This window comes from Zootoca vivipara, chromosome 6 (genome assembly GCF_965207765.1).
Source record: "Zootoca vivipara chromosome 6, rZooViv2.hap1.1, whole genome shotgun sequence".
Lineage (NCBI taxonomy): Eukaryota > Metazoa > Chordata > Lepidosauria > Squamata > Lacertidae > Zootoca > Zootoca vivipara.
This window is the reverse complement of record NC_142589.1, coordinates 72,323,820-72,346,752: the sequence shown is the minus strand read 5'-3', so window position 1 is coordinate 72,346,752 and position 22,933 is coordinate 72,323,820. Positions and strand designations below refer to the sequence as shown.

The following is a 22,933-nucleotide window of genomic DNA, read 5'->3' as shown; positions in this document are numbered from 1 at the left end:
AAAATACAGTGGAAATACATTGAGTTCAATCTTGGTTTGGGGGGTGGAGGGTGGGGAGCAAGGAATTTTTCTACAGATCGGTATGCAAAGTTGCGCATTTGTTGAAGAAAGTTCTTTTTCCTGTTTGGTTGCTTTCACGATTCACATATAAAAGCAACACATTTTGATCTGAGTTGGATTTTTCGTCCAACGTCAGGTGTTTACATAATGTCAGCATGCTTTCATTTCATGCCTCCTCCTCCTCCTCTTCATTACTCACCCTTCGACAGCAGGGTGGATGACAACAATGTGAAAATTGAAATCAAAGCACTTAAAACAGATTGCAATCACAGGAATGGGGAGGGGCTTCAGCCCCTCAGGGGATGTATGGGGATGGGGCAAAGCCCCCCATCAGCTGGAAACCTAACTGTTTCTACTCAGAGGTGTCCCGCTGAATCAGTGGGGCTTATTCCCAGGTGAGCCTTTGCACATCTAGTCCCACTGTTAAACAGAGTCATAGAATCATGGAGTTGACCTTGAGGGCCATTCAGTCCAACCCCCTGCAATGCCCACTAGGTGGGAGCAAATAATCAACCTTTTGGTTAACAGCCAGGTGTGCTGACCCATTGCACTAGCTATTGTCTAGTTAAAGTATATTGCATGTATAGCCTTACAGCACAATGCTCACCATGTCAACAGAAGTATAGTGTCCAGATCAAGGGAAGTAATAGCACCACTCTATTCTGCCTTAGTCAGACCACACTTGGAATACTGTGTCCAATTCTGGACACCACAATTTAAGTTGGATCTTGACAAGCTGGGACATGTGCAGAGGAGGGCAACCAAGATGATCAAGGGTCTGGAAACTAAGCCTTATGAGGAGCTTGAAGGAGCTGTGTATGTTTAGCCTGGAAAAGAGGAGACTGAGAGGAGATATGACAGCCATCTTCAAATATCTTAATGGCTGTCACATGGAGGAGGGAGCATGCTTGTTTTCTCCTGCTCTGGAGGGTGGGACAGGAACCAATGGTTTAAAGTTGCAAGAAAAGAGATTCTGACTAAACATCAAGAAGAACTTTCTGACATTAAGAGCTGTTCAGCAGTGGAACAAACTCCTTCGGGAGGTGGTGGGCTCACCTTCCTTGGAGGGTTTTAAGCAGAGTTTGGGTGGCCATCTGTCATGGATGCTCTAGCTGAGATTCCTGCTTTGCAGGGGGTTGGACTAGATAACCCTTGGGGTCCCTTCCAACTCTAAGATTCTATGATTCTATGAAATGAAATGCCAGAAATGCAGCTAGTGATCATTCAAATTAGAGCTACCATGTAGACAGGATAAGCACAGGGATCCTCTCAAACAAAAGGGAATGTGTCGGGCTACTCATGTGCCAGACTAACTGCTTGAAAGAAAGACACTGGCTTGACCATTAAAAAACAACAACAACCCAACCCATTCTCTTCTGCAGACTCAACCCTTATAGCTGTAAAACTATAAGATTGGAAGGGACTCCCAGAGACCATCTGCCCAATCTCAACCCTAGAACAACATGAATCACAACACTTGAATTTATCTATTTTTAATTTGAGAGAGTCAGAATTGGGTTTGGCTTAACCAGAGGAGGAACAGCCGCTGCGAGGAGCGCTGAAAGAAGGAACACCATGGCTCATCTGCATCAGCACAACCAGATGCTTACATCTGCCCCAGCTGCAACAAAACATGTCTCCCCCATATTGCTTTCTGCAGCTACGGGAAACACTGTAAACTCTCCAACAGTTTACTTCACTCCCGAAGGCTCATTCTTCAGTTGTCTCCCGAGACAGACAGATGCTGACTGCAACAACGTTTAGAGATAACTCTCTCTTTTTTTCTAATTTGAAAGAATCAGCTTAAGGAAGAATTATTGGGTGCATGGCTTTAAAAGAGCCCTAGGCAAATTCATGAAAGATAAGGCTATAAGTGACTACTAGCCACAATGGCTATGCTCTGCCTTCAAAGTCAGGGGCAGTAATGCTCTGGATATTGGTTGCTGGAAACCACAGGGAGGAGAGGAAGTGCTCTTATGCTGGGGCCCTTCTTGAGGGTTTCCCACAGACAGTAGGTGGCGTCTCTGAGATGTTGGATGAGTTGAACTTCTGGCCTGCTACAGTAGGCTGTTCTGACATTCTGTGCAATTTGACAGGAGCTGTCCAGCCCAGCCTATGACACTAGCATCCAGAATCTGCAACCGATCCTGGATAATATCCTCCCCTTTCCCTTGTAATTCCTAGATCACCTCCTAACCTGAAACAACAACTCATCAGAAGCAACAGGATGTGTAACATAGACACAGACAGAGGAAACATCCCCAGCAAATAAACCCAAATGCCCTACTCCGCCCCCATGCCTTCCTTGGCAACTTTATTATAGGGCCTAATAATGTCAGCCATGACATCAGGGGTTCATTCACCTGCCGTTCTTCTTCTTCCAGTGTAATAAATGCCAAAATCTGCAAGCGGTCCACCTCTGCAATTCTGCATAGGACAAACACACTAGTCGCTTTGCAACCGAATCAATGGATGCAAATAAGTTACCACCCAGAGTGGGAATACTGTATTCATTAAACAGTAGAGCAGTATTTCTCAAGCTAGTGTCCCCAGTTATTGTTGGACTACAACTACCATCATCCCTGACCACTGGCCCTGCTAGCCAGGCATGATGGGAGTTGTAGTCCAAGAAGAACTGGGGACCTAAGCTTGAGAAACACTGCGTAGAACTTTGATTCTCTGCCCTACCTTCAGGGATGATCATGTTTTATAGGTGCAAAGGAAAGTAACTGCCTCTTACTGAGCTAGACGTAGCTAGGGGGCAGGGTGCACTGAGTGGCCACTTACCGTGGAGGGGCCTACAGTGCGCCCGAACCACATGTCTCTCATGGGAGTAATGCGGTAGCTCTGGTGCCTGCAGGCACCGCAGCACCCCAAAAAGGCAGTGTGGGGCTCACATGTGGGGCTCACACACTGGCTCCATGTAGTGCGACCTGCCCTGGCTTGCCCCACCCCATGGGTGGCTTGCCCCAGGCACCTGAGCAGCTAGCTACGCCACTGGCCACACCCATTGCCTCATCTAGTTTAGCGTTGTCTGTGCCTGGGCTGAGAAAAACTGTAGCCCTCTTGACGTTCTTGGACTCCAACTTCCATCAGCCCCAGGTTCTCCAGGGTTTCAGGGCAGGTTTTCTCCCAGCTCTACCTGCAGATGCCATTGAAGATTGAACCTGAGACCTTCCGCATGCAAAGCAGATGCTCTGTACCACTAGGCTACAGCTCCAAACATTTCAACCTACCAGCGCACTGCCAAAGATCTAAAGGTGGGCATCTTGAATAAAGGGCTTTCAAAGGGCAGATTTGGCATGAAACTGCAGTTACAATTAAATCAGGAAGTGCATTTGGGTCTGGATAGAGACAAAGATTTTCATTCTAAGTTAACTCTGTCAGTGCTGTTATATATAAAAATTTTATTTATTTTTCATTTAATACTATACATTCACATCATCTTTATCCACTATACCACCTTGGCTCTTAGAGCCAGTCCACTTCCTTCCCTCCCGCCTCAGATAACCCGGCTAGTGATGTTAGTTGCTAACAATAATCTTTCAGATATTGTATTTATTTACTCCAGTCTTTTTGGAATACTTGATTGTGCTGGTTTTGGATTTTTCCTGTCAGTTTCGCCAGTTCTGCAAAGTCCATCATCTTCATCTGCCACTCTTCTTTCGTTGGTACTTCTTGTTGTTTCCATTTGGGGGTTAAAAGAATTCATGCCGCAATTGTTCCATACATAAACAGTCTTTTATCTTCCTTTGGTATCTCTTCACCCACTATACCCAATAGGAAGGCTTCTGGTTTTTTAACAAAAGGATTTTTAAACACTTTCTTTAACTCATTATATACCATTTCCCAGAAAGCCTTTACCTCTTTGCAAGTCCACCAGTTGTGGTAAAAGTTACCTTCCCTTTCTTTACATTTCCAACACTCATTGGTTCTTGTCTTGTACATTTTAGCAAGTTTAGCTGGTGTTAAATACCATCTATACATCATTTTCATAACATTTTCTTTAAGTGCATTGCATGCAGTAAAATTAATGCCTTCCTTCCACATTCCACAACCTTTCCCAAGATTCTAACTGAATATTATATCCAAAATCTTTAGCCCATTGTATCATCACCCCTTTAACCTCCTCATTCTTAGTGTGCCATCCCAATACTGTAGTAATTTATATATTTTCGATAATATTTTCCTCTTATCATCCAATAATTATCAGAGGTCACAACTGTTGCAAAGCCCCCCCCCCCCCCGGTTTCCACACTGTTCTGGAGTCAGTTCAAGGTGCTCATGTTAATGTTTAAACCCTCAAATGGCTCAGGCCCCCAGCTGCCTCTTCCCTGACATCTTCAGGTGCTAAGACTGGCAGAGGGTGTCCTCTTCAGTGTTTCACTATCCTCAGAAGTTCAAGGGAGTGGTGGACAGGGAGAGGACATTCTTTGCAGCAGCCCCTCCTAAACTGTGGAACTCCTTCCCCACAAAGGACCCACCTTATTTCTGTCCTTTGATTTTTTTTTTATTAAAAAAAAAATCTGTTTTAATCTTATGCAGTGCCGGATTTACGTATAAGCTAAACAAGCTATAGCTTAGTGTCCCACTCCCCCCCCCCCCAAAAAAAATTAAAGGAAAAAAAAACCTGGATGTACATTTCCAAAATTGTATTTCAGTTCAACTGATAAAAATACATATTTAGTTATGTGCAAATGGCTTTAGATACCTGCAGGTGAAACTCGGAAGATTGGAATATCACCGAAAAGTGCATTTGTTTCAGTAATGCAACTTAAAAGGTGAAACCAATATATGAGATAGATGCATGACATGCAAAGCAAGATATGTCAAGCCTTTATTTGTTGTAATTGTAAATTATTTGTCATTAGGCGGGTCAATTATAAATGGAATGTAATTAATGAAATGTAATAGCGATGTTTATTTTTGTTTATTTTTGTATTATTGTAACTGTTTGTTTTATTACTGTGGAATTTCCAAAAGAAAGCATTTGTAAAAATAAAAATAATAAATAATAAGTTGCATTACTGTAATAAATGCAGTTTTCAACGATATTCTAATTTTCCGAGTTTCACCTGTATTAGGCCCATAAATTACCATATAGCATATATTCAACACACAGAAACAGTGACAAATTGTTGTTGACAAAGGACAACTGGACATATAAAGGGCCCCATTACCTTCAGTAGCTTAGGGCCTCATCAAACCTAAATTCGGCCCTGATCTTATGTAAGATTGTGGTTTAATATTCATGTTGTGCTTAAATTGTTGTGACTTGTCCAGGGACATTAGGGTGAAGTGATACTGTAAAATGACAAGAAGAACACAATCTTCAAAGCATCATTAAAAAAAAAAATCCCAATACAGATGCAGGCTGGGAAAGATCTCAACGTAAAAACACTTGTTGAAAGATTCATTGACTATCTAACTTACACCCTGGCTGTTGCTCCTGATAGAGATTCATTTGAAAGCCTCCAGAGAAGGCTTGCAGATGCTGTTGGGAAGCCCACGGGGAGGGCAATCGGTTGTAGTTCTTCCTCTGATCTTACCTCTGATTCTGGAAGGAGTCCACCGCAGTCATGATAAGCAACCTTTTGAAAGCCCTATCCTCCACACATCTGCTTTATTCTCTTATAAGGCCATCACCACATCCCGTGGAAGCAAAGTAACATTTTAACATGCATAATCATAGTAATGCCAGTGACCTGATGGGGGGCTAGAAGAGACCCCTCCTTGGTTATCAGGTCAGCTAAGGAGAAGGGCTACATTTGTGTGTGTGTGTGTGCGCGCGCGCGCGCAACCAGGGCCCTATTTATTGATTACTCCTATTATATGCATGTGTGCATGCAAGATTTCATCCATGTGACATCACAATAATTGTGTAATGATTAACAATAGGTGTGGGAATAGCTAAGAGGAAGAAACCAAAAGAATCAACAACCACACAATGACTCCCTTTATAAAGGTTGGCATCTGGGTTCCGTACCTGATACTGGGCTGTTGGAGAAAGACAAACTGTCTACCTTGCACTGAGAAACATCCTACCGGCACTCCCTGAAAAATTGTGGTAAGTTCAACCATCCCTTTTATAATATATATATATATATATATATATATATATATATATGCACAATCATTACAGAAAAGAGCAAAATACCTACATATAATTGATATAGTATAATAAGTTGTTTAATGTTGTACAACATAGGAATATCATTATATTTGTCCATATTTAAGTTACATTTATATTCTTCAAATGCAGTAAGTGGATTAAATTTACAGTAATACCTCGGGTTACGAACGCGATCCGTTCCGGATCGCAGTTCGTAACCCGAATAGTTCGCAAACCGAATGCGATGGGCGCCGCCATTTTGCGCATGCGCAAAGCGCGATTTTCGCGCTTTGCGCATGCGCAAATCGCACGATCGCGCGCGCATGGCTTATGCGCGCGGGCGCGGCGGTGAAAACACTTCCGGGGGTGCGCAGTTCGTAACCCGAACTGTTCGCAAACCGAGGTGGTCGTAACCCGAGGTACGACTGTATCCCTTTAAAAAACCCATCTTTATTGTCTACTTTCTTCAACGATACCTTATCCATTATTGATACCTTTTATTTTTTATTTCCTTTCACTGTTTTTCCATATTTTCCCCCAAAGAGCATGCCAGCAGCTACTCTTAGATTCTGCATTTACTCTTTATTTGTGGGTCAAAATACCCTAATAAAATTACCGGGGCCCAATGGCAATGTGGAAGTTCTTATTAATATTATCTCTATTACCTCTCCCCTAGAGGCATATCCACCTATTCAACACTTAAAATAATCACACAATGTAAATTTAACACATGTACCATTGATAGAAGGGGGCGCAGGTGGCGCTCTGGGTTAAACCACAGAGCCTAGGGCTTGCTGATCAGAAGGTCGGTGGTTCGAATCCCTGCGACAGGGTGAGCTCCCGTTGCTCGGTCCCAGCTCCTGCCAACCTTGCAGTTCAAAAGCACGTCAAAGTGCAAGTAGATAAATAGGTACCACTACAGCGGGAAGGTAAACGGCGTTTACGTGTGCTGCTCTTATTCACCAGAAGCAGCTTTGTCATGCTGGCCACATGACCTGGAAGCTGTACGCCGGCTCCCTCAGCCAATAATGTGAGATGAGCGCCGCAACCCCAGAGTCGGTCACCTAATGGTCAGGGGTCCCTTTACCTTTACATTACTTTACCATTGATAGAGTAGTTTGTAATGATTTTCTCCAGTGTTAACACAAAGAGATTGCATTGCTTCCTGAATATGAAGGAGGCAGTGGCAAAACCACTCCTTAAGAAACCCTCCCTGGACTCAGGAAATTTAAGTAACTACCAGCCATTTGCCAATCTCCCCTTCTTGGGCAAGGTTATTGAGTGAATGGTTGTGAACCAGATCCAGGCACTCTTGGAGAAAACTAATTTTCTAGATCCATTTTAATCAAGGTTTTGGCCTGTTTGAGGCACACACATGGAGTGTCCTTGTACCATCAACCATGGTGTCCTTCTGGAACGGCTGTCCAAGTTAGCGGTGGGTGGCACCACTTTGACTTGAACCCCACTAAAATGGGGCATTTCCCCTCTCTAAAAAAAAAGCTCAACAATGGGGGTAGATCACCTCCAGTTTATAACTCTGCGAGTAGATTGCAGTCTCCTGGAAGTTGGCCACCCCTGATCTACATGAAACCACAGCATGGGGCTATCCGGAGTACATTGTCAACAATATGCTGATAACAGACAGCTGTACATCTTCTGTACATCTACGGGTGCGGCAGTGGATGTGCTGGACTGGTGTCTCACCTTGGTAATAGACTGGATGAAAGCCAACAAACTGAAGCTCAATACAGATAAGACTGAGGTACTGTTCATGGGCGGTTCCCCAGCCTGGATGGATGGGAGGTTGCCTGTTCTTGGTGGGGTTGCCTTCCCTTGGAAGGAGTGGGTATGTAGCTTGTGGGAGCCTTCTGGATCCATTGCTATTGGTTTAAGGCTCAGGTAGCCTCAGTGGTGCAGAGTGCCTTCCATCAGTTCCGGCTGGTGGCCCAGCTGTGCCTTTTTCTGGACAGGGATATTGTAATTTCTGTTGTCTGTGCTCTGGTAACCTCTAGGTTAGAGGACTGCAATATGCTAGATGTAGGGCTGCCTCTGAAGACGGTTTGGAAATTCCGGCTGGTGCAGATTTTGGCGACCAGGTTGCTCACCGAGGCAAGACAGTTTGAGCATATCACACCAATCCTGGCCCAACTGTACTGACCACCAATAAGTTTCTCAAAGTGCTTCAAGGACCGCCTCTCCCCATATGAATCATGGCCTCCTCCACAAGAAGTTTGGAGGGTGGCTGCACGAAAACATGCCTTTTAAGCAGTGCTTCCCCATCTGTGGAATGCTCTCCAGGCAAAAACATTGTCAGGTTTTTGTGCGTTTAACATTCTGTGTCCTTTTAAAGCCCTTTAAAGCCCTAAATGGCCTCGGTCCAGTATACCTGAAGGAGCGTCTCCACCCCCATTGTTCTGCCCGGACAAGTTGCAGGGAACCAGGGAGAGGGCCTTCTCGGTGGTGGCGCCCGCCCTGTGGAATGCCCTTCCATCAAATGTCAAAGAGAAAAACCGCTACCAGATTTTTAGAAGACATCTGAAGGCAGCCCTGTTTAGGGAGACTTTTAATGTTTAATATATTATTTTATTTCATTTTTCTGTTGGAAGCCGCCCAGAGTGGCTGGGGAAACCCAGCTAGATGGGCAGGGTATAAATAAATTATTATTATTATTATTATTATTATTATTGTTGTTGTTGTTGTTGTTGTTGTTGTTGTTGTTGTTATAAATGTGTTTGTGAGAGGGGGGGGGCTATGGGTTTGTTTTGTTTTATTCTTCCCTTTACAATATTATGTATTTTGTATTTTTATCTATGAAGGGCCCTGAGGTCTTTGGGGGAAGGGTGGTATACAAATTTAATAAATTAATTTTTAAAACAATTAATAAATCATCATGTCTGAGAGGAACTCCAGCTCACTTCCAGAGTACATGCCTTCTTATTCAGAACCAGTCAGGAGAACCAGTCTTCCCGTCTTCAGCTCTGCCCCCACCTACTGCTAGTTTCCCTGCCTTTCACTTCACCAGTGACCACTGGTTTTTTATTTCTGTGAGTGCCTTAGTTGTACTAGGAGATGACAAGCACCATTCCCTGTACCACATAAATGCTGTACAGCTAGAAGATGAGGAAATGGGAATCGTCAGCAAAAGCATTACTCCACCACCTCAGTGATGAACTGGCATTTTAGAAACATGAGTTCTGATTTTGAAAGTGCTTCCATGCTGATCCTCTGAATGTTTCTGCAGATCCTTTAGCCCAGAAAAATCTGTTTCATCAACTGAGTCTTCAACATTGCACTTCCTTCACCATGCAAGCTCTCCTGGGACTCCTCTTCTTCTCTCTGCTTCTTGCTACAGGTGAGGACTTAGTAGTAGTTGATTTTCTTCCCACACCCCAGAGGGGAATTGTCCTGAAGGAATTAATAAGGTGGAACAAGTTCAAAGCTGGAATCTTTTCACTTTGCATGAGAAAAATGAAGTATAACTCCTTCAAGTGGGGATTGCTTGGTTTGACAAAGGCAGGTGTTGAACTGGAAGGAGTCAGAGGCCATCTAAGGTGAGGGGGTTCTTCCTGACCTCTTGCTCCATTCATATATTTGCGGGGAGGGGAGCCATTGAATGCCGGTTCCATTGCCCATGGAGACCCAACTTAGTTTATGTTCCAAGATAATCTCATCCACACAGGTGGGATTTACCCATTTCTTCAGGGAAATAACTCAGACATCTGCATCTCTTTCCTACTCCAGGTACCTCTTTGCAGTGTGAGATTTGCACAGCCATTGGAGGAACCTGTTCCAGTGATAATGTGGAATGTGGTTCTGGAATAGATACCTGTGCCGTTCTTCAGTATGAATCCACACGTGAGTGAAAGGGATCATTACCCAGGCCAGATGAATGAATGGGGTCCCTGGTTGCACAGATCATATGAACAAATGAAGCTCTCGTTCTGTTCTCATCCAGAGCTGTCTCCAACTAACAGCAGCTGCTCAAGGTCTCAGCCAGCTCTTTCCCAGCCCTGCAACCAGAACCCTTTGACCCAGTGATGGCAAACCTATGACACGTGTGTCAGACGTGACGAGCCCTCATTGCTGGCACACACTCCATCGGCCCATTCACACTGTTGTTGTCCCCCCCCCCATTTGTTCTCCCGCTCCTCCTCACGCTACAGCTTGTCTCCGCTGTTAAAACCCAGATCCTTTGTTGTTGTTGTTGTTGCTGCCGGTAGCCAGAGATTGGTTTTTTTAAGCCTTTCTGTGCTGTTTTTTTTCTGGTGCTTTGGAAGACGATGATTGGGTGTAACAGTGTTCATTTTTTAACCTGTTCTGTGCTGGGGTTTTTGGCACTTTGGCAGACTATGTTGGTGCTGCGTGTTAGTTCCAGCAAATGTATTATTCGTCATTTATTTCTGTTCTCTTCCCCCCTCCCCCAAAAAACGCAGCAGCTTTGGGGCATCCACCCCCAAAAAGTAAAGCAACTTTTGCACACACACACACAAAACCTCCAAAACTTTGGTCAGCAGCTCCCCCCAAAAAGCTCAACTCTGGGCACTTTGTGAAAAATAAGGGGTTTTTGGTTTGGTTAAATAATTAGTTTTTGGTTTATTAAATACAGTTATATATTACAATTATATATTTTTGTTATTTAAACTATAAATATCATGAAATTATGGGGGGTTTTCTCGAAGTGACACACTACCCGAGTTACGTTCGGTTTTTTTGTGAATTTTGACACACCAAGCTGAAAAGGTTGCCCATCACTGCTTTGACCAAAAGATTTCAAAGCACGTACCCGACTGCTGAGATGACGTCCCTCTTTGTGAATGTGTCATGGAGCCCCCTACAGGCATTCGAACTGAACATCTGAAGGAGCATTGTGTGTTCAGCCTAACACTTCAGCACAACTTCCCAGTTGTCTCCAAGACATGAACGGGCATCACTGAAGGAGTAGGGCTCACCCCTCAAATTCCCCAGTTGACACTTCATGCATTCAAAACAAATGCTTGAATAGGGCTCCCATGGCTCCTGGATGTGTGAGCTCTAATTTGGGTTTCGTAGAATCTGTAGAGTCAAATCACCATCATTTTCGTTTATGCTTTATCCTAAAATGCATATCTTGGTACGAATTTTGTGGTGTTTTTGATCTGAAAGTTAAATTGCAGAAACCGAAATATCTGTTGGTGGCAAGGAAAACATAGGTATAAAAGGAGAATTCCTCAATGCCAATATCCAAGTTTGCAGAAGTTCTCTCTGGTGAGAGACCCCAGCAAAGATTTAAAATCACAAAATATGCAGCAAATATAGGCTGTTAGACCTTTAAAATATGCCCTTCTATGTTCATTCCAAGGTTACCCTCCTACTCTAGCATAGAAAAAGATCACACATTTGGTACGTTTAAAATGGTTTACTTAAAAGTTTTTCAAAGGTTTGGTTCGTGTGCTTCTCCATACACCAGTGAGAAAATGCAGGCAGTAAAACTTGGCTTAATTACAGTGGTGAAAGTTCCTAAGTTATTGGTATAGGAAGTCAAGAAAGGCTTGTTAGAGCCATGCGATCTGAGCTTGGATTTACCAGCTCAGTCCTCTTTACATGCTAAGTTTCTCAGGTAAACTAGGAGGGAACAATAGGCTTGATTACCTTCCCCCAAGGTGAGGAGGCATGACCTAGCTAAGCCTGGCAGGAGAGCATTAACCCCTTCATGTATTAATTAGACTTAAGCATGTTGGTTATACGAGGCTGGTTTCCCCCCAATACCCCTGTGTTCTGCATAATAGTTTAGGAAATGAGAATCAGCATAAGTTGTTTAAAAACACGGATCAAAGGACATCTTACAGCACGGCTGAGTGGGTGAATTTATGTGGGACATAATGGCTCTGAACACTGACTCTGCTTGTCATTCAACTTTGGTTTGTTTGTTTGTTGGTTTGTTTTATATCCAGCACCAACTGTCAATGCCAGCCAAATAATTAAATCATGTCTTCAGAAGGCTGCTTGTGAAGAAATCCAGAAAAAGGTAGGGGCGTCTGATGCCAAGCTTGGAAAACTTACAAAGGTTGAATGCAACAAGGCCCCAGGAGCAGCTGCATCTCTCCTCCTCGCTTTCTTCAGCCTCCTGTTGATGAAGATTCTCCTGTAATGAAGCGCTGGCAGCAGTGCAGAAGAGTCTCCTTCTCATTTCCATGCAAATACCTTCAGACCGAATCACGTGTTTCACTGGAGAGATCTGTTGTCATTTCTGATGTTTCAAGTAAGAACAAATAAAGAGGAAGAAAATAAATAAACCTACTCTTGTTTTGAGGGTGAGAGGGGTGATCAAAGCATGTGTTTCCAACAATGTGATTGACTAGATACCAGAAGTAAAAACGCTTCTGGAAATCCATGATTTTCAAGGAATGCTGATGTTTTCGGAGGAGAATTAAGATAGATTCTACCATTATACAACCTCCTTAGGTTATGCAATATGTAATATTGTAATTATAAATTAATTCAGGATGCATTGCAATGATCAGTGCAGATCTCCATGTGTTGCCTTTCAGCTAGAACAACTATTTTCTGTGCATGCACATGGCCAAATGATTAGGAGGGTTCCGATATCTTCTTTCAGAGTGACTTAAGTGGAGTTTTCCTTTGAGTTCCATTTCATGTGACAGTGCTTGCACATAATTCTCTTGAAAGTGAAGTACCTTGCAATTTCGGTGCTTAGCTTTGAGAACGTATGGCACCTGTAGCTGCAGTGTGCATAGGTGGGTGTGCCTGGGTAGAGTTGGGTTTCTACATCCTGCAGGGGAGCCTACAGAAACAGACTCCCCACTGTAGATGGCTTCCATGTAACACATAAAGGGTGATGAGGAGTCAAGAGGAAAGGAAGGAAATGGATCCAGGAAATAATGAGTGAACCAGGGAAGGAAACCCATGTCAAGCCATCAGCTCCCTGGCTTCTCACAAATTCTCATACGTTTGCTTCTTGCAATGATGCACACTAGATGGGATGCCAAAGAACTTTGGACAGAGAAAGATATGGAAAGTTTCACTTGTGCCTGGTAGGAGTGTAACATAAGAACACGTGACAAATATAAAGCATGCAAGATAAGATGTCACCAGGTCTGCTAACTGAGACAGGGGCCAGTGAGCCTTTCTTATCCAGATCCCTCAACTAACTCTTCATTGTGGTATGGAAAACACTTCTCATTTCAAAAGAATTCTAACATCTTATTTTGCTTTTTATTATATTTCTGCATCTAAACACATGCCTTTGGACTCTCTCCAAGTGAAATCCCCTACAGGCCACACCTTTCACTGCCCTTGTTTCACATCCACTCTAGGTACCTGCCTAGAATGTGTATTTAAACTCTGAGAAGTCCGCTCACCTCCTTTTAGTCATGCTCCGACTTTGTGGGAAGTCCAGCACCTCCCCTTCCACCAATGATGTAGGGCTGTGCATTGAGGTCTGATCCTGTTCTGCATCAGCCTGCCGAATTGGCCAATGGCAGGCTGGCCTGGAGGGCTGGGCTCTTTGGGGGCAGGCTTGAGGGAACAATCAGGCTTCCCTCATATCCACTCTTTGGGGATTTAAAACAGCCCACACCAGCCCCCGATACCCAGCTCTTCTTTGTCAGATGAACCCACCCACTCACTCTGGTCATTTGGCATTTACTCCTTTAATTGATCTTGCTGTGGCTGTGGTGGCAGCCATATTTGTGGGGCCAGGTAGAAATTTGCCTACCAGGCAAATTGGCTTTTACCTGGAGGTTTTGCCTCCATAGCAATCATCACAGTTTTGGCAGTTTAGGCACTGGGTAACATTAGGGACAGGGACGCAGGTGGCACTGTGGGCTAAACCACAGAGCCTAGGGCTTGCCGATCAGAAGGTCGGCGGTTCGAACCCTCCATGACGGGGTGTGCTCCTGTTGCTCAGTCCCAGCTCCTGCCAACCTAGCATTTCGAAAGCACGTTAAAGGGCAAGTAGATAAATAGGTAAGGAAGGTAAACAGCGTTTCCGTGTGCTGCTCTGGTTCGCCAGAAGCAGCTTAGTCATGCTGGCCACATGACCCGGAAGCTGTACACTGGCCCGCTCGGCCAGTAAAGCGAGATAAGCACCACAACCCCAGAGTCGGTCGTGACTGGACCTAATGGTCAGGGGTCCCTTTACCTTTTTAACCTTAGCCTTGGTTGGAGGGGGAATTTTATCCTCACCTTCCCCTCCAGAAATAGAGTGTCCAATTAAAGGGGTCCATGATGGAGTTATTTCTGTCCATTTGCCCAGACGGGCGGCTTGGGCCTCAGCACTCCTAGAGGCGGTGATCCCTGCGGGGCTACCCCTATTTGATGTAAGTCATAGGAATCCCTGCTGCTGGGTTGGCCCTGATGTCATCTCCCCACTGAGCAGGGGGGAGGAGTGAGCAGCCTGGTCCTGCAATGCATAGCTGCCAAGTTTTCCCTTTTCTCGTGAGGAAGCCTATTCAGCATAATGGAATTTCCCTTTAAAAAAGGGATAACTTGGCAGCTATGCTGCAATGACTCTTCCTCCATCTGCTTTTGCCTCTGGTCCTGCCCCCTAATGGACCCCCAGTGGCATGTGCAGACCCTCCAAGTGTCCCTTTTCCCAAGGATAGTCCCAGATTTACAGAAGCCATCCCGGTTTCTGATTTGACCCCATAATGTCCCGCTTTTCCTTAGGATGTCCCTATTTTCATTGGAGAAATGTTGGGAGATAAGCAGTTATGCGACCCCTGAGCCAAGGAGATGAAGACAACCCTGAATAGCAGGCATGGCCAAACTTGGCTGTTTTGGGACTACAATTCCCATCATCCCTGACCACTGGTCCTGTTAGCTAGGGACGATGGGAGTTGTAGTCCCAAAACAGCTAGAGGGCCAAGTTTGGCCATGCCTGTATAGGGAAGGTTCTTTTAATGTTTAATGTTCTGTTATGTGTTTATATATGTTGTAAGCTGCACAGAGTGGCTGGGGCAACTCAGTCAGATGGGTGGGGTATAAATAATAAAATATTATTATCAGGGTGTCCCTATTTTCATCGGTGAAATGTTGGGGGGCATGCATGTGGCTCCCAGAATGTCAGTCAGAAGGGAGTGTGGCCCTCAGCCTGAATAAAGATTCCCCAACTCCTATCTATATCTATTCTTCAGTTTCATTGTTATATTCTTCACATATGTCCATGTCTAAGTTATGGCACTCCATCCCTTAGGTCACAGCACAACTGCACTCTTTGTTTATTTATTTTTGATTTTTTTGAAAATTAAATTTATATCCTACCCTTCCTCACAAAGGAACCCAGGATGGCAAAATACAAGTAACAAAACAATAAAAACCTCTTTAAAACAATTCCAATGCAGGTGCAGGCATGGAAAGTTTTCAAAATAGAAGCCTTGTTGAAAGGGGAAATGTTGGCACCTGTCCGCTGTTCAGTGAGAGGGAATTTCCCAAAACACTAAAGGCCTGATTCCTACCTAATGTTTGTTTTTCATTTCTCACTTCCAAATATTCTGTTACATCAAATGAAATACCTGGCAGGGAATACACCTTGATCATGAAATTTTAGTCAACTGACCAGTCAGCCGAGGGGCTGGATTCAAGCAGTTCAATCCTGGGTTGTTGTTTTTTGCTTGCTTGTTGAAAGAACACACAAAAATGTGCCTTTAAATGGAATGCATTTTGTATACACTTCTTACCTAAAATATTAAACTTCCCCATAAAATACACACTTCCCCCTGCTTTTCAATGCATTTATCTGTAAACGGTGTCCTTTGTACAACTCTTTTATGTAAAATTTACATTTTTGCGAACACCTTTTGCTCACTGAAACTGCAATGTAAAATCTAGAGAAGAGAGTGATACTGTCAGGAGTTGCATTCTCACCTGCAAGCTGTTTTTTGGCGGGGGTCGGATTGCTCTGCTTCTCCTACCTCCCAGCTTGGAGGTGTTACTGCGGGAGGGTTTACTGAGCATTGGATCATGTGCCTTGGCAGATGGAAGCTGTCTGCCTTCTAGATGTATGTCCAGCCCTTAATGTATACATTGTAAAAGGTAAGTAGGCGGACAGATATTAGCTGCTTTAGTTGAGGGCTTGGTTGCTTTGTGTGATGTGAGATGCACGATTTGCCTTCTGTGCTATCCAAACGGATACTCCCTACAGCAAGCATTTGCCAGATGCCAATCCTCACCAGGTTTACTCTCTGTGCCCATTCCCTTCCCTTCTGGGTACACATGGGCAGATGGCATTTCATCACCATGATTAGATTGCTATGGAACGGGCTGGGAAGTGGGAATGTGTGCTTTCGAATCAACTGTGCTGCCCACTTTGTGTCAAATGGTGTCAACTGGCCCTGGTGACATAGCTGCCAAGTTCTCCCTTTTTTTAAGGGAAATTCCCTTATGCTGAATAGGCTTCCTCGTGAGAAAAGGGAAAACTTGGCAGCTATGCCTGGTGATACATTTGAGCAAGAACGATCTGGGGCCATAGCTGTCAAGTTTTCCCTTTCCTCGCGAGGAAGCCTATTCAGCATAAGGGAATTTCCCTTTAAAAAAAAAGGGAGGACTTGACAGCTATGTCTGGGGCAGAAGATAGGACTGTCCTTGAATCACCAGGTGCAACAGGGCCTGGAAGTGACACATCATCTCTCTCTCTCTCTCTCTCTCTCTCTCTCTCTCTCTCTCTCTCTCTCTCACACACACACACACACACACACACACACACACACACACGAGAGCACACCTGACTGTCAGTGACTCCCGGCTGCTTGCCCAGGAATGTACAAAGACAAGGGAATGTTTCTTACCATCCACTTTTTATTCAGTATTTACAGAGAGAGGCTATAGAACCCAGCCTCTTGGATAATAGCGTTGTTCCGAGTGAATTCCGCCCCCCATATCTCCCACTTCCTCATTCATCAATTGCATCATCTCTCCTACAGGTGCTGAAAAGTGCCCCCCTGTGCTTCCTCCTCCTCCTCTCCCATTATTTCCCAACTTCTCCCTCATCTTCCTCAGAGCTGTGACCTCCCTCAAACCCCTGGTGTAAATCTAAACTTCTTCCTCTTGTCTCCTGCCTCCTTTTATCTGCATGATCTGAAATGCGACAGAGGAGGGTTCGGAAAGGGGTGAAGCACACTGAAAAGAATTTGGCGTACGCAGTCTACTGGAATGTTGTGGGCTGGCACCAAAGCACGCACCCCACTTTAGAAATCTATGCAGTCATCCACTTCCCCACATGAATAGGATCCACTCTGTAGCATTCTTGTCCTGCTGCCCCACAGCCCTCCTAGCATAAAAACACAATAATAGCCTTTCTGGATCAAACCAAAGGTCCATCTTAGTCCAGATTCCAGTCCTTGCAGCAGCCGGCTGGATACATGAAACCACAAGCTGAGCACAATAGCACTTGCGATTACCAGCAGTTGTCATCCTGAGGCACCTGGATAAGGATAATTAATAGGCATAATAATATATTAGGATAATTAATAGGCATGGAGTGGATAAGAGAAGAGAACTGTTCCTGTTTCACACAGAGCCCTTTATAAAGGTGGGTTTCTGAGCTCCATACCTGACAAAATTACATTTGGCAGTTAAAGAAGGACATCCTGTGTGCCTTGCACTACCAAACATCCCACCAGAAGTCCTTGAAATATTGTGGTAAGTCCTACCATCCTTCCCTATTTTAAAACAAGCTTTATTGAATCTCATATATACAGGTAAAATTCGGAAAATTTGAATATCGTCGAAAAGTGCATTTATTTCAGTAACGCAACTTAAAAGGTGAAACCAATATATGAGATAGATGCATGGCATGCAAAGCAAGATATGTCTAGCCTTTATTTGTTGTAATTGTAATTATTTGTCATTAGGCAGGTCAAGTATAAATGGAATGTAATTAATGAAACATAAAAGCAATGTTTATTTTTGTTTATTTTTGTATTATTGTAACTATTTGTTTTATTGCTGTGGAATTTCCAAAAGAAAGCATTTGTAAAAATAAAAATAAAAAATAAAAAGTTGCATTACTGTAATAAATGCAGTTTTCAACGATATTCTAATTTTCCGAGTTTCACCTGTAATTGTGTAAAATAGCAACATTCTACATGTAATAATATCATTATAATCATATTATACTTGATGTTGCATTACATAAAAAACCTGTTTGCTTCATCCATATTTAATTGATATTTATATTTCATAAATTCAATAAATGGACTCTACTTATCTTTAATATTTTCTCTTTGTGGTCTGCCTTCTTTCATCATGGCTACCTTCCAAATGTTTGTTAATTGCTATTTCACTATTGGTGATCATCTGATCTTCCATTTTTGCACAAAAAGTATGCAAGTAGCTACTATTCCATTAACTCTTCACAGCTTATTTGTGGGTCTGAATAACTTATTAAAATGATCAGGGGGTCCAACGGCAAAATGTAATGTGTTATGAATGACATTATCTCTGCTACCTCTCTCCAAAATAATTGAATTATTGGACAGATCTGCAAGCAACTATATTTCATGTCCACATCTCCAACACTGTAAATTTTCCTCAGTCTGTGTGGAGTCACATTCCATTTCAGTTTGCAATGAGCCTTGCTGGTTCCTGAGTACAATTCTTCCGTTCTTTTGTTCAGAAATTGGTCTTCCTATTATTTTTTCCCATTTTTAAACAAACCTATCCACCCAAGACAGAAAAAAACTGTAGCTCAGTGCTAGAGCACATCCTTAATCTGCAGAAAATCCCACACACAATAATTCAAATCTCCAGTAAAAAGGATCAGATAGCAGATGATGAGAAATGTGTTTCTCTTCCAAAAACCCTGGAGAGCCATGGCATCTCAGAAGGGACAATACTGAGATAGGCAGAGTTGGTGCTCATGTGCCTATCTGAGGCACTTTGGGAGGGGCAACAGATTCATACTTAGAGACCTTCACCTGCAAATGTTTATTCAGTAGAAGCTGATCCATTAAGAGAAAGCTCACTCTGCCCTCAGCCACCTCCCAGTCTTCTTACACCCAGCTAAAGGTAAAGGTAAAGGACCCCGACAGTTAAGTCCAGTCGCAGATGACTCTGGGGTTGCGACACTCATCTCGCTTTACAGGCCGAGGTAGCCAGCGTTTGTCCGCAGTTTTTCCGGGTCATGTGGCCAGCATGACTAAGCCGCTTCTGGTGAAACCAGAGCAGCGCACAGAAACGCCGTTTACCTTCCCACCACAGCGGTACCTATTTACCTACTTGCACTGGTGTGCTTTCGAACTGCTAGGTTGGCAGGAGCAGGGACCGAGCAACGGGAGCTCACCCCGTCGCGGGGATTCGAACCGCCGACCTTCCGATCGGCAAGCCCAACAGGCTCTGTGGTTTAGACCACAGCACCACCCGTGTCCCAGTTAGGAGGTGTCTATTCCTGTCTTTATCTCTGACCCCCACCAGCTGCTAGTTTCCCTGCCTTCCTCCCCACCATTCCCAAAGAGCACCAGCAACCACTGGTTTTATTGCTTGCTTGAAGAGTAAGTCTTCGTTACTGTCCATTCCTTAGTTGTACTAGGAAATGACACGCATCATTCCTGCACCATTTAAGTGCTTTTACAGCCTAAAAGGGAGCCCTGATTCCCATGAGTTACATGCTGATTCCATAAATAATTGTGCAGATCCTTCAGCCCAGAAAATCTGCTTCATCAACGAGGGACATCTTGCATGAGGCTTAGACGGCGCACTTCCTTCACCATGCAGCTTCTCCTGGGACTCCTCTTCTGCTCTCTGCTTCTCACTACAGGTGAGGACTTGCTAGTGAATTTCCTTCGTACACCTCAGAGAGGAATTTTCCTGGAAGACTTAACAGTTTGGGACAAATTCAAAGCTGGCACCCCTCATTTTCTCACATGAGGAAAAAATAAAGTATAACTTCTTCAAGCAAGGGTAGCTTGTCTTGACAAAGGCATGTATTGAACTGGAAGGACTGAAAGGCCATCTAAGGCAAGGGAGATCTTCCTGACCTCCTGCTCCATTCATATTTTGACCAGGAGCAAATGAAGGCCTGTTCCACAGTGGGTAAAGTGAAATCCCAAGGGTATTCTCATTATCCACGCAGGTGGGATTTACTCCTATTCCCCAAACAAATAACACAGGCATTTGAACATAATTTCTCTTCCAGGTTCCTCCTTGCAGTGTGAGGTTTGCAGTGCCATTGGGAAAACATGTTCCAGTGATAAGGTGGATTGCCCTGCTGGAGAAGATACCTGTGCCACCTATTTGTATGCACCTTCAGGTGAGTGAGAATTATCATAACCCAGGCCAGGTGAATGAATAAGCTCCCTAGTTTAGCCTGGAAAAGAGGAGACTGAGAAGATATATGATAGCCATCTTCATCTTAAGGGGTTGTCACATGGAGGAGGGAGCATGCTTGCTTTCTCCTGCTCTGGAGGGTAGGACTCGAACCAATGGCTTCAAGCTGCAAGAAAGAAGATTCCGACTATACATCAGGAACAACTTTCTGACAGCTAGAGCTTGTTCAGCAGTAGAGCAGTCTCCCACGAGAGGTGGTGGGTTCTCCTTCCATGGAGGTTTTTAAGCAGAGGTTGGGTGGCCATCTGTCGTGGAATCTTTAGCTGAGATTCCTGCATTGCAGGGAGTTGGACTAGAGCAGGTTTCCTCAAACTTGGCCCTCCAGATGTTTTTGGCTTACAACTCCCATGATCCCTAGCTAGCAGGACCAGTGGTCAGCGATGATGGGAACTATAGTCTCAAAACATCTGGAAGGCTGAGTTTGAGGAAGCCGGGACTAGAGGACCCTTGGGGTCCCTTCCAACTCTAAGGTTATATAATTCTAGCTGCACAAATCATACAAACATATGAAGCTCTCTTCATATGGCACAGCCTGGAACTGTCTGCTCTGACTGAAAGCCCCTTCTTGAGGTCTCAGACAGTTTTCTTACCTAGCCCTACAGCCCAAGACCCTCTAAATAACAAGCCCCCATGTGCTCAACTGCAAAGTTGAGATCTTTCTTTGTGAATATGTCATGGAGGGAGAGCAGAGCATTCAGTCTGAACATGTGAAGGAGGATTGTGTGCCCTGCCATAGCTGCCAAGTTTTCCCTTTTCTCACGAGGAAGCCTATTCAGCATAAGGGGAAATCCCTTAAAAAAGGGGATGACTTGGCAGCTATGTTGAGTGCTGGTCCAAAACGGTCTACCATATTCATGGGTAAGGTTTCCAAGACAAGGTCCCCACTTGACTAGTCAGGCAGCCTGCTTCAGACTAATGTCAATTCTGCTTTTGACCAGGGAGTGCACCCAGTTTGCATAGTATCATTGAGCCGGTGGAGCTCAAACCACAAATTCCAATTTAATCTTTCAGACATTCAAAATGAACACTTGAACAGGGCTGTGGCTGCTGTGTGTGAGTGAGCACTACTTTGGGTTCCAAAGATTCAGCCTTTTTTAAGGTTGCATCATCATTCCTGTTTGCCTTTTATCCTAAAATGCAAATTTTTGTATGAATTTTCTACTGTTTTTGAGCTGAAAACTGCTGCAAAAAACCCCCCAATGATCCCTAGGTTCTGAGTTCCATATGAGCCCAGAAAGTGAGATTTGGGAATGACAACCTCCAGCATTCCTAAATAGAAATTGGATGGGTGAATTTTCTTGGGACATAATGGCTCTGAGCTGTGACAACTTATTATCACTCCTCTTTATTTTTCCTTTTGTTTCATTTTATATCCAGCACCAAACATCAGCATCACAACATTCAGGAAATTATGCCTTACGGAGGCAGGATGCAGAAATGCAACAAAACAGATAGGGGAGGTTTTTGAAGACAAGGGACGTCTTATAAAGGTTGGATGTAACAAGGCCTCTGAGGGAGCTCCATTTGTCCTCCTGGCACTCTCTGGGCTCCTGTTGATGAAGGTCCTCCTTTAATGAACGACATGCAGTGAATTAGCGCTGAAGAAGAGTTTCATTCTTATATCCATGCAGCCTTCCATGTGTCTGTCCAGAGGAAATGGTTGTTTTATATTTCTTCAGTAAAAACAAATAAAAAAGCTTGGGGAAAACTGGAGGTGAGAGGGTCAATGGAATTGGCTTCTGTTGTTGCTATTATTTTACTCGCCCTTCATGCTATGAGGTGGAAAAAATGGAGGTGAAAATGTTTGTGTAAATTCAAGATTTGACTGATTTTCATGAAACCCTGCTGTTCTTAGTGGAAAATCAGACTAAAAAACATGTCACGTAAACTTAAAAAAGGGTTGTTCTTCTGATAGATTTTGATCAGCTGAGTCTGGCTTACAACAGAAGCCAGCTGAATTTCATTCTGATCCTTGCTTTGAGCTATTTTCCAGCATGATGGTAAGCAAGAGAAGTTTGCAGGTGTGCGTATCATCAAAAGGAGTTCTCTGAACGCTGCTGGTGCTTCCATTCCTGAGGGCAGTGTTTGCATACGCTCTGACACTGCTCAGGTCACCTTAGCTCACTCGCTCACTCCTTCCCTCTCTTGCTTCCTTCTCTCACTTGAGGACATGCCAGCAAAGCTGTTCCCTCCCCTCACACTTGCAGGAGACAGAGAAAAACAGGGAGGGAGAGCTGTCAGCCACAGCTGGCTGTGCCGCCACCGGATTCCCCCTGAAATAGTGCTTTGGCACCAAGGAGCTGCTACGGTACTGGTGGAGGAAGGCGAAGCAAAGGAGGAGGCAGTGGAAGTTGCTGCTGGTGAATTAGTGGGTCGTGGTGGGCAAGGACACAGATGGCAGCAAAAGAGGAAGAAAAGCAGTAGGCAGAAGCAACCTCC

The 22,933-nt window shown here is 44.1% G+C and overlaps 2 protein-coding genes across 2 annotated transcripts; both read left to right on the top strand.

Annotated features, from left to right (window-relative positions):
* The first annotated feature begins 5,992 nt into the window (after nucleotides 1-5,992).
* On the top strand, nucleotides 5,993-14,604 carry LOC118087822 (phospholipase A2 inhibitor NAI-like). Its single transcript, XM_088671216.1, has 4 exons — nucleotides 5,993-6,127; nucleotides 9,414-9,524; nucleotides 9,914-10,027; nucleotides 12,103-14,604. The coding sequence occupies exons 2-4, from the start codon at nucleotides 9,476-9,478 to the stop codon at nucleotides 12,297-12,299; spliced, it is 360 nt and encodes a 119-aa protein (XP_088527342.1). The 5' UTR covers nucleotides 5,993-6,127; nucleotides 9,414-9,475; the 3' UTR covers nucleotides 12,300-14,604.
* Nucleotides 14,605-17,462: 2,858 nt separating this feature from the next.
* On the top strand, nucleotides 17,463-22,202 carry LOC118087824 (phospholipase A2 inhibitor NAI-like). Its single transcript, XM_060275647.2, has 4 exons — nucleotides 17,463-17,809; nucleotides 19,801-19,925; nucleotides 20,304-20,417; nucleotides 21,872-22,202. Exons 2-4 carry the CDS (start codon nucleotides 19,847-19,849, stop codon nucleotides 22,066-22,068), a joined length of 390 nt encoding a protein of 129 aa, XP_060131630.1. The 5' UTR covers nucleotides 17,463-17,809; nucleotides 19,801-19,846; the 3' UTR covers nucleotides 22,069-22,202.
* Nucleotides 22,203-22,933: the final 731 nt, after the last annotated feature.